The sequence below is a fragment of the Saccostrea cucullata genome, unplaced genomic scaffold, assembly GCF_032062105.1.
Source record: "Saccostrea cucullata isolate Sc308-1 unplaced genomic scaffold, CSIRO_AGI_Scuc_v1 ctg3619, whole genome shotgun sequence".
Lineage (NCBI taxonomy): Eukaryota > Metazoa > Mollusca > Bivalvia > Ostreida > Ostreidae > Saccostrea > Saccostrea cuccullata.
In genome coordinates, this window is record NW_026932518.1 from 35039 (window position 1) to 48560 (window position 13522).

Genomic DNA, 13522 nt, shown 5'->3' on the forward strand with positions numbered 1-13522 from the left:
TGACCACCGGGGTAGGGCGGGGCCAAAATGGCCGACCAAAGTTTTACATAGAAATATATAGGAAAATTCTTTAAAAATCTTCTTCTCAAGAATGACAAAGCCATAATTCATCATATTTATATGGAAGCATGCTCAGGTAGTGTAGATTAAAATATGTTCAAATCATGACCCCCCGGGGTAGGGCGGGGCCAAAATGGCCGACCAAAGTTTTACATAGAAATATGTAGGAAAATTCTTTAAAACTTCTTCTTCTATAGCCATATTTATCAAATTTATATGGAAGCATGCTCAAGTAGTGTTGATTCAAATTTGTTCAAATCATGACCCCCAGGGGTAGGGTGGGGTCAAAATGGCCGACCAAAGTTTTACATAGAAATATGTAGGAAAATTCTTTAAAAATCATTTTCTAAAAAAATAGCAAATCCATGATTGGTCATGGGACTACTTTTGGATTTAAACTTTACAATACAAAGCCATTTTCTACTTTTCCCTACCCTTAGTGCTCAGGTGAGTGATGTGGCCCCTGGGCCTCTTGTTGATTGTTAGGAATAGAACTGTCATTGGCCAGTGAGGGGTAGTAATGACCAGCTGGAGGTGTGAAAAATACCCTCCAGAAGTCAGAGGTGTGAAAAACTGGATTGGCCTCATAGGGTTTTAAGCTCAGCTGAGCCTTCCGAAGGCTCAAGTGAGCTTTTTGTCTCCCGCTTGAAAAGTAGGGGATATTAATTTGGGTTTGTCCATCAGTCCGTCTTTCTGTCTATCTGTAACGCTTTCCTTTCTACACGATATCTTGAGAACCCTTTAAGCTTTTGCAATGAAATTTAGCATAGCAGCTCCCTATGGACTAAAGAAGAACCCTATTGATTTTGAGGTCAAAGGGTCAAAGATCAAGGTCATAAATAAGCAAATTCTGTCTGTTATAACACTTTCGTTTCCACTTGATATCTCTAGAACCATTTGAGCTATTGCAATGAAATTTTACATACCAACTCCCTGTGGCGTAATGAAGACCCCCAATGATTTTGAGGTCTAAAGGTCAAAGTTCAAGGTAGTAAATTAATACATTCTGTCTGTGTGTAACACTATCATTTCCGGGCGATATTTCAAGAAGATTTTGAGCTTATGCAATGTACAGGTAAACTTCGGTATCTCGACATCGGATATGTCGACAACCTGGGATATGTCGACGTCCGTCCGCGGTCCCGGCATTATTTACTATATAAATGATTTGCAAAAGCTCTGATATGTCGACCTCGGTAATGTCGACTACCCCGCTTATCTCGATGTATTTCATAGTCCCAAGAGCAAAATTTACCTGGTGTATGTCGATATCGGTGCAATTTTCTGCTCTACTTAACCTAATTGTTTGTTAGCTGGTCGCTCGTCACGCACGGACGACTCCGTGTCACTCGACGTCGTCAGAAATTCACACCTTTCACACCCATGTTTTGACTACCTACTGCCCTAAAAATGTGTTTGTAGAGGAATCCCAAGCCCCCTCGGCGTCTTTATTACGTTAATTGTTTAATGTTCAGCTTGGGTAATTATCATGGTAAATCTTCTCAATTCTGCGTAAATGTACAACCGTTTATTTGTGTCGAAATCTAACAGAACTTAAACATTTTTTTTAAAAAAAAAAGCTGAATAACAGTGAACAATATACACACTGAATTCAATTTAACTTTAAAATTGTGGTAAAAATGCATTCAACATGAATCAGTCAAACTTGCGACATGCACGACCATTGCATCAGCCGTAATATGGATGCATATGTAACATCATTAAGTTTGTTAAATGCCTAATTCTATTTAAATTTTGGTTTGAAAATGACATGAAAATTAACGAGGAATGATTATGAAATAAAAAAAGAAGTGAAATGAAATAATTTTAAGAAAATTTACGCATTAACTTTTTTCCGTATCTCGGAAGTCGACTTTGTACCGTTCCGGTTTTGAATTTAAAAAGCGCATTTCGTATCCTGTTCTGACAGAGCTAATGGCACGCGGATCGAATGCTGGATGGAAAACGGCTTTTAGTGAAATGAGAAGATTTCAATAAAAAAGAAAGCATTTCATTAAAAACATTTGTGAATAACTTCTTAGATTTTCTAATAAATGTAGAGGGATAGCTGAAACAAACGAGCTACAGTCTAATTGAAGACACGTAGGTACCTGTAGTTACACGTCTGTTCAGTTTAGGTCTTTGGTTTTACTATGCAGTAAAATTAAGGATGTCGAGTCTCAACTCTGATATCTCGACACCCCGGATATCTCGACATTTTCCGACTGTCCCGTCGATGTCGAGATAACGAAGTTTACCTGTAATTTTATACCAAAACTCCCTAGGACATCTCTCACCCCTCTCAAAGCGCCCCGCCCCGTTTGTTTTATTAGTATTTATAGTATTACATGTCGCTATTTTTAGCACAGGGGCATGAGGAGAAATATTGCGTATAAAACAGGTTCTCGGCAGACTTTATGTTCTTATTACATCTATTAGAACTGTTTAAGGAAGGTCCATACTTTTACGGATCCGGTTTTAATTTTACACACCAATAAAAAAATTCTGATTATCACTTATATATTGAAAAAATCTATTTGGATGATTAAAAATAATTTAGCAAGTATGTATTTGTTTATTATAATGTCATTGAGCATACAAAGCATTTAATATCGTTATTTATGGAAATTTTAACACTTTGCACTCTGTCCATAAAAACTATATGTCACTAAATACATACACAGACACAAAATTCTTTATTGCCTTTATGGACCTAATGCTTTTTAACTTTTTCAAACAAACTAACATGAGATCTATTATGATTGATTTTAAAGCCTACATCATATTTTAAATTTTACTTTTTAAAATTTTTTGCAAAGAATGATTGAAAAATTGATATTTCAAATATGGGGGTATACTTGTTCAAAAGGCTGTTTTGTTAAATTTATCTGGTTGAACATAATAAACTATGTGTTTTTGTTACCCTTAGATATGATTTAATATTTTTAAAGAAAAAATGGCACATAAACAGTTTCGATTTTGAGAAATATTAGAAATAAAGAAATTTTGAGATTTTTTTCTGAAAGACTTGGACAGATTAAAAATCAATTTGTTAATGTTTTCCAATAAAGATTTGAAACATTCTCTTGGCAAATGAATATTTTTGATGTTTTTAAGTTTTTGCTTAGATTTAATGTGATTTGGTTCATAGCTAAATGAAATATGATATCTCACTTCTTTAAGATCAATTTTTGCTATTGAAGTTTTAGAAGTATGTACTCTGAGACATGTTGTATGAAAATTCACCTGCAAAGATATATCTTTTATGGGTGTTTTAGTTAGTTATGACTTACCAAAGGTATTAAAATGAAAAAATTATTAGTTTGACAGAAAATTTTGAAAGTACGGACCTACCTTAAATCTTTGAAAATCTTATTCTCTGTTCTTGGATATTAAGCAGATGAACTACCTACAGCTTACTCCACTTATATTGAACTCACTTATTTTGAAATCCCGCTTATTTTGAAATAAAAATAAATCCCCAGTTTTTGACTCTTAAATTCTTTGCATTAAAATAACTGTTATATTGAAATATCACTTATAATGAAGCCACTATTCGGTCCCCACAGGTGATAATGAGTTGTTTTCATAGTGGTTATATTGAAGTACTCCCTTGCCGCTGATGTTACAGTTGGTGACAGAAATTATGCCTGACTGACCAGTAGATTTACAAAGGTGTGAATAATTAAGTTTTCACCTTATGAGTTTTAATACTTCATGCTCTGACAAAATAAAATTATTCACTGCAAGGACCCTTTATCCAGAATGGTGAATTTCAAGGCCCCAGGGTCAGGGGGTACCATAGGAGGGATCTACTTATATACTGAAAATGAATTGTTTGAAAGCTGTTTCTTAGTATTTATCAAACATATTTTATAAGCAGGGATGCCTTTTTAATCTTGTGCAATGTGTGGACCTTGGGTCAGGGATTATGTGTGGTAGGGGCACCAATGATTATTGCTGAATATTACTGATTAGTTGAAATGCATTTTTGTTCCCCTATCCTGTCTATGGGTATTAAGTAACCAAACTAAGTAAATACTACAGACCCTAAACCGTGCTACTACACCTCAGAAACGAACCGTACCGTTCCGTGCAGAAAGCGTACCGTACCGTGCACAAAGCGTACCGTACCGTCCACAAAGCGAACCGTTCCGTGAACAAAGCTTACCGTTCCGTGCACAAAGCGAACCGTTCCGTGAACAAAGCGTACCGTACCGTCCTCAAAGCGAACCGTTCCATTAACAAAGCGTACCGTACCGTCCACAAAGCGTACCGTTCCGTGCAAGAAACGAACCGTACCATTCTTTGGTTAATTATGCAAACCACGCCCCCAATGATTTTTGAATCGTATAATGACCAAATAAGTCATTTTGGTTTATTTCTCGCTACGGCGCCTGTGAAAGGAGGACGGAGGTTGTGTCTGCCTGTTCGAAACACCATTATCGAGTATCATGCGTCTGGATCTTCAACTGTAAAAATAAGGAAGCTACTCGAATCAAACTACAACTGCAAAATAACTAGACAGAGTGTGAGACGATTCCTTATTTGCTATAAATTAAATGAACTGGTTGTGTTTGTGGTCAAAGGTTCAGTACAGGCCACGAGTTTTTCCCGCAAAACACGTATTGGGCACAGTGGACCTCGAATGATGTCGGCGTCTTTGAAGTATTTCATTTTCATACTACAAGTTTTAGAAAATTAAATCAATTTCCTTTTGAAATATTGTATTTTAATATTCGTAATTTAACAATACAGATATTTAAACTAATATTATAAGATGCCCCAAAATTCAATATAATTGTGCTCGTGCCCGGGGAAAAAAGAACCGCCTTAAATGTGCACATGAACATTAATTCATGTTTCATAATCCTATATTTGTATTTGACATAAAAAAAAAGTTCAATAGACTATAATACCACTAAGATAGAACACGCTTTCATGAATTAATTCCCTGGTTGTCTCTACTTTTGATTTTAATTCTGCTCATTCTATTTATTAATTTAAATCTGATCGGATACAAGATCGTTTTGTCGTAAGTATGCATTCATATGTAGTACATATCAGATGCGTGATTTTACTAATGAATTATTTTGTAAGAATTTTAAAACATATATAAACTGTCAAATTTAAAAAAAGATACGTATTAGACTCTCACATTAATTCTGTTAAGATTCTTACTATAGGCGAATCATTGGTGCAGTTATACTAGCACTGAAAATCTGTAATCATATAAAATATGGATTAAAATATTACATGCGGTAAACGTGAAGATTTCTACTGAACTGACAGAGATAATAATCTTACTAACAAAACTGTGATCAACTTTCACGCTGCATACAAAAATCGCCAGCCAAATTTCTTGCAATTAAATGTGCAAACTGCAGTATAAATATTACTTCATTCTGAAATACATCTTATGAAAAATGAAAAAAAAACAGTTTGCGTAAAATGAAGATATTTTAAGGTTTGTTACACTGTATCCCCATCCCCTTTCTAGAAAGCAATACGAATTAGCTGGTTAAAAGTTCTTTAAAAGTCTGCAAAATGGTACGTTGTTGTAAATTAAAATTAATCATAATCTACAGGAAACATTTTTATTAGTGTCTGAAAAAAGATAATTTACTAAATAAAATGAAATTTAAAAAAAATATATTAATCCTCTTTCAAGCCATATTATGTTTGTTACCCCCCCCCCCCCCATCTAGAAGGCGATACTTATGCGATTTTATGTGGCTTTAAATTGTGCTTTTGTAAAAAAAAGAAAATTATAATTCAGGGATACATGCTTATTTATTTTTGTCTGAAAAGGGATAATTTAGGAAGTAAATTTGTAATCAGTGTTGTGGTGAAACCTGGAAGATGAGTTTGCTGGATGTCTGTTGAGTGATTTAATACCCTTGATGTGGTCAGAACTAAATAATTTGAAAGGTGTGTTAAACACACGCCCCCCCCCCCTTCCCCGTCTCTCCGGTTGTGACCAAATATTTTTTTAGACAGGTGTGAACTATGAACTGACCAAAAGAATGTTTCAAATCACAGAACAAATTCTTCCTGCGTAAACAGACTTTCAGAGTGTATTCGATTAAGACAACCCGTGTCGCACTAGTGTTAAATATGCGCATGCTCACTGATTGAACTCTAGTGATCTAAATAAAACATCTCGTGTCGTTTAGTGTTTGTATAAATACGGCGGGGAAAACAGTATATTCCCTGTATTTTTGGTCTGAACAGGACAAACAACTGATTAACAAACAATATCCAATTATCAAATAAAGAATAGCAGATAATTTAATACAAGACCTCAAAGCTGAATTGATTGTTCAACAAAATGTATATTTTTAACAGATATAACATGTATTTTATAGATTATTTATCCTTGCAATATTATTTAACAAGTCAATACTTCCTCTTATTAAAATAAAAAAGTAGAATAAGAATGTCTTCACATACATACATGTCAATAGTATTAAATATAATCGTGACGTGCCATCGTGTTTGAAGGGGGGGGGGCAAGCCAGAGAAAAAAAACGAAACTCCTATTTAGTTGGAGGAAGGGGATGTAGGTCCCACTTCCTTCAGTACCAAGTTTTATTCATACAAGACGACTTGACCCTTGCTTGGCTTTAATGTAACAAAAAGAGGGAGGAAGCTATCGGTGGTCTTTCAATGAAGATTTTTTTAAACGTAAAGAGATGTTTGGAAAAAAAAGTGTGGGGAGCGCTTCCACCAGATGCTAATTGCCTGTATTCTCTCTCTACCCCCCCCCCCCCCCCGGTAACATTTTGCACGGGGTATAATAATTGGTCAGAAAAGTACCATAGCTGACATTTTTCATTTATATAGTGTAAGTCATAGGATGTGAGAGACACTTTTACAAAAAATGTGACGTCGGTTGGGAAGAAAACTTGAGCTACTGTGTTTTTCATGGTCTTACATGGCTGTGGATTTTAATTTTGAGTCTGTAAAAATAATGTTCAATATTTCAACTAAACGCATGAAAATGTTCAATAATTATTACGATAGTAATTAAAGGCTGAAAAGGTAATTTCTATATACTTATAACATTTATTGTAAACAAAGAACCAGTTGGTTCTGGGGACCCGACCTCCATATTTCTAAGATTTCATTGTAAAACATTCTATATCTTTTCAAGAAGAATAAAATCGCAAAATTAATTTTGGTCTTAGGTGTAAGTTCTTTTGTAAAACGGGCCCCTTGATTTCAAAATTGTCTAATAGATGCATATTGATTCACTAAAATTACTTTTATAGATTTAACAATCGCAGCATAGATATGTCGTGTTAATTACCTTATGAAGTTAAATCCTTATTATTAATAATTCAGTTATAAGGTAATTACAGGATCAAATGTGAGAGCAATTTCAGTTAGTCCAGTCAATCTAACTCAAAAACACCCAAACTTCAAACAAATTGCAGCAGAAATGATTCCAGTGGAATTTTGTTATTTATAATAAGCCTTTTGATATATCAAAACTCTAGAAAAATATATTTGTCCAAACATCTTTTTTTTTCGATTATCAAAAAACCCAATATTTGTTCAAAAATGCGAATAAATCTCCTTTTGAATAGACATTCTATTTATGCATAAAAATAGTTTTGCCAGGAATTAATATGATCTTGAAATTTTTTGACAGTCATGTAGGAATGCGTCTGCAAACTGAAACTGGTGATTAATTCGTTAGTTGCTATGGATTCCTGTTCCCATGGCAACAGGAAAAATAAAAAAATAAACCTTTCCAATTCCTTAGTACGGCTTTGTGCAGGGACAAAAATATATAGCTATAGTAGGAATGAATAAGTATAGTATTAATTTGTTAGTGAGGACCAAAATTAATTTTTAAAAAGTTATAGGGGATAATGTAAGCACAGACATCCAATATTTTTTTTTCAAAGGGGGGGGGGGGGGGGCATCAAATCACACAGATGTTAAGTCTCGTATAATTTTTTGACAAGCAAAAATAAATATACAAACAAGTAATAAGAATTTAAAATAAATAATAAATAAAAATAAATTTATTACAAGGGATATGCGATTTTATCGATATACCCCGCGCAGTACTAGTATATCACATTTTTTTTTCTTTTTTTTTTGGGGGGGGGGGGGGGGGGGGGGGGTTAAAAGTTATTGTGATTCTGGAGGCCCTAAGACCGGAATTTAGGTGCATATCACAAAGTCCAGAAATTAGTTGCGATTTTATTCTTCTTCAAAAGAATTTAGAATGTTTTATGGTAACAATTTCCAAAATAGTTAATTTTCAAAAATTTATAATCAACATAAGTTTTTGGTTTTTGTCCCCCGCTTTCGCGAAAGCGAGGGGACATTAAATTTCATTCGTCTGTCCGTCAGTCTGTCAGTCTGTCCGTCTGTCAGTCCGTCACAAAAACTTTAACCTTGCCCATAACTTTTGATTTAGCTGAGCTCATATTTCACAAGTGTATTCCTTGTGACAAGACCTTTCTTTGGGTACCACCAAGTTTGACCTTTTGACCTTGACCTTGGAGTTTGACCCCCTTTTACACAAAAAACCCTAACTTTTACTTTGGTCATATCTTTTGAATGGTAGAAACTAGGACTTTCATATTTCACATATATATTCTTTGTGGCAAGACCTTTTCATTGGATACCAACAATTTTGACCTATCGACCTTGACCATGGAGATTTCCGTACTTATAAAAACATTAACCTTGACCATCACTTTTGAACGGTAAGGGCTAGAGCTTTCATACTTCACATATGTAATCCTTGTAAGAAGACCTTTCATTAGATACCATGAACTTTGACCCTTTGACCTTTGAGTAAAACCTTTTTTCAAGAACTTTGACCTTGGTCACAACTTTTGAACTGCCGATGCTAGGACTTTCATTTTTCACATATGTATTCTTTTTTGCAAGACCTTTCTTTGGGTACCACCGATTTTGACATATTGACCTTGACCTTGGAGTTTGACCCCTTTTACACAGAAATTCCAAACTTTTACTCTGGCCATAACTTTTGAATGGTAGATACTAGGACTTTCATATTTCACATATATATTTTTGCGAAAAGACCTTTCATTAGATACCAACAACCTTGACCTTTTGACCTTGGAAATTTTTCGTACTTATAAAAAACGTTAACCTTGGCCATAACTTTTGAATGGTAAGGGCTAGGGCTTTCATACTTTACATACGTAATCCTTGTGAGAAGACCTTTCATTAAATACCAAAAACTTTGACCCTTTGACCTTGACCTCGGATTTCAGTGATGATTTCTAAATAAATAACATGTGATAGGATTTTCATATTACGCAAAAATATGTCAGAAAAAATGACATATCACCCAAAAAGACATCGAAAGCGGGGGACCACAATTCCTTGAATTTGCTTGTAGTCGTAAGTTCATTTGTAAAACGGGATCTTGAGGTTCGGGCAATAATTATAGGCAGATTTTAAAAAAAAAGCTGGATAAACTTCCTTATTTGAAAAAAAAAAAAAAAAAAAAAACTCTCAATGATAAAACAACAGTAATTTTAAGAGGTTGATCTAAAAACTAAAAAATAAAAAGGGGGTGTCAAAATTATATTGCAGACTTTTTTCATTGACGTTGTAAATTTCTTATACAAATACTGACATATTTATGCAGAAACAGTTTTCGCATTAACAATGCGACTTCACTTCCCGCCATTTTTTTTTACCTGTTACTCCAGGTAAACTGAGGAGTATACTCGCGTAACAAGGGTTGATCACCCGTGTCGAAGATAGGTTGTTTTATTTATAACTCTAGTGACTCGTGTAACCCGTGTCGTTTAATCGAATATACCCTCAGGGTCGCCTAGCGTCATGCCATTTTGATTGACAGGCGATGCAGGAGGATTTCATGCGGCAGCATGATGTACAGAGAACGGATTATTCATTGCACAATAGTTGTAAATGGGTTGATTAAGTAGCATCATAGACTGATTAATTGTGACTTTGGCGATGTAAATAAAACGAAGAATGAGAATATATACAAGTTATTTTTTTTTTACAGATAATGTACACATGTACATGTATTAAGGGTTTGCGTCTCTCTCTATCCTCTCTCTCTCTCTCTCTCGTTTTTACAGACTTAACAAGAATAGAATAACTTAATAAAATAAAGAAAAACTTATAAAAATAATTACTTAATACACTGAAAGGATAATTGAAAACATAAATACTTGTCTGTGAAAAGAATGTTTTTGTTACGAGAAAGTGCTCGGAAGTTATTGTATTAATTTCGTGTGTCTGCTGTTGATTTTTGTATTTATTTTGTTTACTGATATTTCTCTTCTGATTCAAACGTTTAAGCGATAGATCTACAATTAAAAAAAACAATTAACATATCTAATTACTAGGAATAAAAATGAAGCAGGAATATTCATATTTATTTCTATAGATCAATCAATTAAAAATAATTTCTATAATTATGTGCATAGCGTTATATGTATAGAACAAGTATATACCTGGTATATATTAATTACTTTTAATTATGTTACAACTTTATTTTAAAGTGAAAAAAATTTCATTTATTTTTTTTTTCCTTTTTCAAATGAAGGGTCAGCATACGTAAAAATTAAATACGGAAATATTTACGAATTCTAAATATATTAATACATATCTATACAAAATGCCAAAGACATCGGTGGGATGATGTTTTTTCTTCCTCTCATTTTTTTTTTCATTTTTCCTCCATCACCGCTGTAGTGTTAAATGTTTAATATGAAACCGAGAAACTAATTTGTTAATAGCTGAAATATAATTATATACATGCATTAAGTACTTCAAAAGTCATTTAAAATGAATAAATTTTTAGCAGCCAATCAAGAATTAAAGCTAGCAGGCTCCGCCCACTTCATTTGCATACCGTTTCTCAAAGCGTACCGTTCACAAAACGAACCGTTCCGTGCAAGAAACGAAACGTACCGTCCACAAAGCGTACCGTTCCATGAACAAAGCGAACCGTTCCGTGCTCAAAGCGTACCGTTCCGTGCACAAAGCGAACCGTTCCGTGCACAAAGCGTACCGTACCGTTCTCAAAACGAACCGTTCCGTGAACAAAGCGTACCGTTCCGTGCACAAAGCGTACCGAACCGTACCGTTCAAGTGGTGTAGTAGCACGGTTTAGGGTCTGTAAGTGTATAGTTATGATGAGCAATGGTGCCTCTTTCAAAATTTTGAATGCCACACATCTAAAAACATAAACCAAATTCAATCACTGGAAATTTGTTGCATGATGCTCAGGTGACCTCTAAGGCCCATGGGCCTCTTGTTTTTTAGCTCCAGTGTCCGGTGTCCGTCCATGTGTCTGTCTGTCAGTCTGTCTGTCCGTTTTTAGAAAGCAAAATATATGCTATGTCTCAATAATTTTCGAACATCCTTTGTATAATAAAGGTCTAAAACTAATAGGGTTTGAAAATAAATAACAACTGGGAAGCAAATCGGAGTTCAGTTGTTGTTAAACAACCAGAAACCCATGACGCACAGATACTAGCATTTCTAAAATTGAAAAAAAAATATTTTCCCTACCTACTGACCAAAACATAAGAAGACTGAGTCGGCAATGCCATACCAACAATATTTAATTGTGGCCTTCCTGATTAAAGCTGAACACTACTTGTAAATGGACATAGTCTGCCATATTTTTCTTTCTTCAACGCTCTCCCTACAACTCGTATATAAGAGCAGATCGCTAGTCAGTTCAATGTATTTTACTATAGAGATTCGACGAGTGCAGACGTATATCTTACAAAGCTTGCTACTCAATATCGATGAAATTATCAAATTTTACATATTTTTTCCAAAACAGGACAGAAGTATCATGGAAAATACAGGTCAATACATTATTTACAAACAGAAAATGCACATAAAAACAAGAAATACACACACAAAATCTAAGAACACGATAGGAGTACTACATGTCGGTCACGAGTTTCAAGTGTGCATCGGGTGTAACGAAAGGGAACGGTTTATATACCCTCTGACAGTGCCTATTTATGAGAAGTGTTCAGCTTTAATCAGTGCTTTGGATCAGGAAAGTTAAGTGATTCTGGGTACAAACTGGGGGCACAGAGGCCCCACTTGGGGCCGGGGCCACAAGGGCACATAAATTTGAGGGCATGTGTGGTAACCCCTCTATTAATTGTGTCCTAGCTTGAACACTGGTTGAGAGTTGTGGTCCATGGACCTTAGTTGAATGATATTATGAACATTTTCACGTACATGATAAAAAACAGGTTTCTCCACTTGTATTTAAAGGAAGGTAAAAAGTTTGTTCAAATGTCATTTCAGTTGATGAGAAAGAGGAGGTCTCTCCTGGAGGTAAAACGATTACAGAAGTGAAAGGAACAGCTGTTGGAACAAGTGAACAAGCCATAGCTCAGACCATTGTATTTTCCTTACTTCAGAGACAGCGACATCCTAACTTTCCTAATTGTATGATACCAAATATACTTGTTTCACCAGACTACATTCAAATTATCATGTATGATGCAGTGAATGACATCCTGCTGTGCAGCAATTTTATTGATTTATTTAATGTAAATGCAGATGGCTGTCTCTCAAGTGAAGCTGTTGTTATTCTTTGGCTTGTTTTACACTACAGAATTTTTTGTTGTGGATTAGTTTTTGAGGACACTGTGGAAGCTGACATACATAAATCAAATTTTCAAATCTTGGCCAAGGAAAAGTGGGATATTTATACAAATCAGTTAAAAAGCTGTGTTCCAGGATTCCCTATTTTAGAGAAAGAAATCAAAGTTGATACATGGAACAGAAAAGTTCTCCAAGGAACAGAGTATTGTAAGGGCATGAAGAAAAAAAAATAAAAGAAATTTTACTGCTGCCTAAATACAAACAAATCAATCCTAATACTGTAAACCATTCTTTATTCGTGTGTGAGAAATATCAGCAATTTCGTGAATAACTTTAACTTGCAAATATTTATCCCCACAAACCATTTATTTTCCTGTGTTTTAGTGTTTTGGATTGATTTAGAATTAAGAAATCGTGAATAAAAGATAATGTAAGTAATAGTTGGTTTACAGTATTAGTGTCAACTAATTGAAGAAGAATAGAAAACAATTATTGCAAGCAATTTATGTTCTCAGTTTTAATGATGAATTCAACTTCCTAGACTTGGAATTCACAGAATGAGACAGTTCTAGGTATATAATAATTGAAATACCAAGTTTTGTGTTGCATTCTATTTGTAATGCTGCACAAAATTCATAGTGAATCTACTAAAGGCAGGCAGAAACCTAAGGGTTAAAATATATGTAAATACAATGTTTTAAGCTCACCCAAGCCAAAGGCTCAAGTGAGCTTTTCTGATAGAAATTTTGTCTGTTGTTGTTTTCGTAAACTTTTTACATTTTCGTCTTCGCAAGAAGTGAACCATTTTCAACCAAAACTTTCCACATAGTATCCTCTGGTACATGGA

The 13522-nt window shown here is 34.5% G+C and overlaps 1 protein-coding gene across 1 annotated transcript in view; it reads left to right on the plus strand.

Moving 5' to 3' along the window:
• LOC134235328 (uncharacterized) overlaps positions 1-13047 on the plus strand; it is a 35467-nt gene extending 22420 nt beyond the window's left edge. Inside the window, exon 5 of the mRNA XM_062717460.1 lies at positions 12373-13047. Coding sequence (XP_062573444.1) covers positions 12373-12908 — 536 coding nt within the window. The 3' untranslated portion in view covers positions 12909-13047. The remainder of the gene's footprint in view (positions 1-12372) is intronic.
• Positions 13048-13522: the final 475 nt, after the last annotated feature.